Consider the following 1,307-nt stretch of genomic DNA (forward strand, 5'->3'; position numbering starts at 1 on the left):
TCTGCTGCCTCAGCCTCCTGAGCAGCTAGAATTACAGGCACACACCACCACGCCTGGCTAATTTTTGTATTTTTTTAGTAGAGATGGGATTTCACCATGTTGGCCAGGCTGGTCTTGAACTCCTGACCTCAGGTGATCCGCCCCAGTCAGTCTCCCAAAGTGTGAGGATTACAGGCGTGAGCCACCACATCTGGCCACTTTTAGCAATTTTAAAATATAAAATAACATTATTATGTAGTCACCTTGTTGTGTGATAGATCGCCAGAACTTACTCTTCATGTCTAACTGAAAACATGTGACTCTCTTGGGTGGTCTGAATGTTTCAAATTTGCATCATTCAAATTAGCACGAAGAATCACACAGTACTGTTCTTCAACCTGTTTTACAGATGTGCAAACTGAGACTCAGGGAAAGGTGAAGAAGGGGCTAACCAGGTTTGCCAAGGATTATGCAGGATTAGAAAATTAATATCCACTTTGGGAGGTTGAGGCAGGCGGATCACTTGAGGTCAGGAGTTCGAGACCAGCCTGGCCAACATAGCAAAACCCCGTCTCTACTAAAAATACAAAAATTAGTGAGGCGTAATGGCGAGCGCCTGTAATCCCAACTACTCGGGAGGCTGAGGCAGTAGAATCTCTTGAACCTGAGAGGCGGAGGTTGCAGTGAGCTGAGATCGTGCCACTACACTCCAGCCTGGGCGACAGAGGGAGACTGCGTCTCAAAAAAAAAAAAAAATTAATCTCCAGTTCCAGAACCCAGGGCTCATTCCATCACATAGCAGCATCATGCGGTCAGGAAACAAAAGTGTCCCTACCGGGGACCCTGGGGGATCCCTCCCCAGGGCTCGAACCAGTAACCTCAGTTGCAGCCCCGAAACGCTCCCGCCCTGGAGGCTCCAGCCACGAGGCAGCGCCCCCTGCGGGCCACAGCGCGCAGGCGCGGAGCGCCCGTCCCGCCCCCGCCCCCCTCCACGTGCGGCGCACACCTCGCGCTCCCCTCCACCAGGCTCGCCTCGCGCCTCCCTCCCTCCCTCCTCCCGCCCCTCCGGTCCCGGCCTCCCATTGGCTGCGGGCTTCGTCCCTCCGACCGCAGCTCGGCAGACCCCCGCCAGGCAGGAAGTCCCGCGCCACGAGCGGCCGTCCGCGCCGTCGATTGGCTCAGGTGGCTGTCAGTCGATGCGGCGGGCCCTAGTCGGCGGCGGGGGCCCGTGATCGGTGCGCGACCCGGGCTGGCGGTGGTTTCCGGTTCCGCGGGGCTGGCGGGCGAGCGGGCGGCCGGGATCGGCGGCGGCGGCGGCGGCGGCGGCG

The 1,307-nt window shown here is 58.1% G+C and overlaps 1 protein-coding gene across 1 annotated transcript in view; it reads left to right on the plus strand.

Moving 5' to 3' along the window:
* The first annotated feature begins 785 nt into the window (after positions 1-785).
* Positions 786-1,307, plus strand: part of MLLT1 (MLLT1 super elongation complex subunit) — a 74,408-nt gene continuing 73,886 nt past the window's right edge. The window contains 2 exon segments of the mRNA XM_017866871.1: positions 786-790; positions 1,006-1,304. Coding sequence (XP_017722360.1) covers positions 786-790; positions 1,006-1,304 — 304 coding nt within the window.

The sequence above is a fragment of the Rhinopithecus bieti genome, unplaced genomic scaffold (assembly GCF_001698545.2).
Source record: "Rhinopithecus bieti isolate Rb0 unplaced genomic scaffold, ASM169854v2 scaffold_1853, whole genome shotgun sequence".
Classification (NCBI taxonomy): Eukaryota; Metazoa; Chordata; class Mammalia; order Primates; family Cercopithecidae; genus Rhinopithecus; species Rhinopithecus bieti.